The sequence below is a fragment of the Monoraphidium neglectum genome (assembly GCF_000611645.1).
Source record: "Monoraphidium neglectum strain SAG 48.87 unplaced genomic scaffold scaffold01922, whole genome shotgun sequence".
Taxonomy (NCBI): domain Eukaryota; kingdom Viridiplantae; phylum Chlorophyta; class Chlorophyceae; order Sphaeropleales; family Selenastraceae; genus Monoraphidium; species Monoraphidium neglectum.
Genome location: NW_014011706.1, coordinates 431 through 2,082, shown reverse-complemented (window position 1 = coordinate 2,082; position 1,652 = coordinate 431). Strand labels below are relative to the sequence as shown.

The 1,652-nt window shown below is 62.0% G+C and overlaps 1 protein-coding gene across 1 annotated transcript in view; it reads left to right on the top strand.

Moving 5' to 3' along the window:
* MNEG_9400 (hypothetical protein) overlaps positions 1-1,448 on the top strand; it is a gene marked incomplete at both ends in the record, with an annotated part of 1,753 nt that extends 305 nt beyond the window's left edge. Inside the window, 4 exons of the mRNA XM_014042125.1 lie at positions 173-287; positions 493-566; positions 775-907; positions 1,266-1,448. Of these exons, the coding sequence (XP_013897579.1) occupies positions 173-287; positions 493-566; positions 775-907; positions 1,266-1,448 (505 nt within the window). The remainder of the gene's footprint in view (positions 1-172; positions 288-492; positions 567-774; positions 908-1,265) is intronic.
* Positions 1,449-1,652: the final 204 nt, after the last annotated feature.

Below are 1,652 nucleotides of genomic sequence, written 5' to 3'. Positions count from 1 at the left end.
GGGGGGGGGGGGGGGCGCTGGGGTACCGCACCCCGTACAAAAAGCACTCCCCCCACGAAACTGCCTGGTCCGGGTGCCAGACAGGACACCGGCGGCGACGCGCTTGGCCCAACGCAGCGCGGCCCCTGAGGCGCTGAACGATGCCCCTGCACCACGCCTCCCGCTCCTACAGGCAGATTCTGCGTGCTGAGAATGCGCACCACGACTTCTTTGATGTCTGGTCAGCCAAGCTGCGGGACCTGAAAGAGTTTGGTATTGGACATCTGCTCTACTTCCATTTCCTTCAGGTATGACTCAGCCCCGCCTGGGAGGATATGAGTGCCTCTTGTGCCTCCAGGTGTGAGTGGTGCAACTGCTGAAAGAGGGCACGCTGCAGCGGCGGCAGAGTGCGCCAATGCAAGATGAGGAATGCACAGTGTTTGTGGTAGAAAAACACCTGGCAGGAAAGCGGAACAACACCTGCACTTGGCCCCGCCTCGCTGCTGCGTGCAGTGGATGTCGGTGCTCTTTGTGGTGTTGTTTTTGCTGGTGGGGGTCCCCCAGATGCTCATCAACACCCAGGGCAAGTGAGTTGAAACGAGTTCCTGGCTGTCGTGCAAGAACCGCGAGCGCAACGCGAGGACAGGCGCTCCTTGAGACCGAGGTCTGACCGCTCAGAGCCACCGCGGCTGCTCTTCAGGCACCTGCCAGGCGCCTACACGCTCGCTCCTCGGAGGAAATCGGCCGAAGTTGTGGGCGCAAGAAGGCCGGATCCACCAAACTTCCCCCTGGCAGGTATTATGCTTCCGAGGATGGCGGCCTGAAGCTGACGACGCTGGGCAACTTTGGGCGCGTCTCGATCGCACACAACCATGACGGCGCAGCGGACGTCAGGGTGGCGGACGCGCTGTTCCTGCGGGAGCGCAACGTGAGCGAGGGGGGGGGGGTCTGCCTGGCGGGCTTGGGGTAGACTGCAGGGACTGTGTTGGGTGATTAGTGATCCTGTAGTCATGCAGCTTACCACAGTGGAGCTTGAGGGCGCCGCAATCGAGTGAAGACGCGCAGTCTATGTACCCACGCATGTTTAGATATTGATGCATCGCATTGCGCCCACCCTTGATCGCACCCGCGTGATCTAGCCATCCCGCGTCCGAATTACCCAGAGCATAAATGCAGCCCATTCAACGCGCGTGCGCGTCATGTAATACCATGAGAACACTGCAATACTCAAGTTTACATGATTCCCGGCCCGGCCTCGCTTGGGTGCCACGTGCACGCCGCCGCAGGTCACGCTGGCATTCCTGTCCGACGCCGGCCGGCGCGCCGCGGAGCACCCCTTCAACAAGGGCCACGCAATCGTGGCCATGTCCATCCTAGATACTGCCGGCGCCGTGGTCTTCTTCCTGGTCACCCTGATACTTATCCTTGTCAGCCGCAGGCTGTGCGCCGAGGCAAGCATCACAGTTTAGGTTGTGTTGCCACGCACCCGCCAACCACACAGGGCGAGCCACGTCTGCAATCTTCCATGCACATGATACCGCCTAGCGTCACTTGCGCGTCACCCGCGCCGCCGCCCGCCGTCATCCGCGCGCGGCCAGGCGGACACCAGCACGGTGACTATCCACGACTACTCAATCAGGGTGGAGCGGCTGCCGCAGGACGCGGGCGCAGAG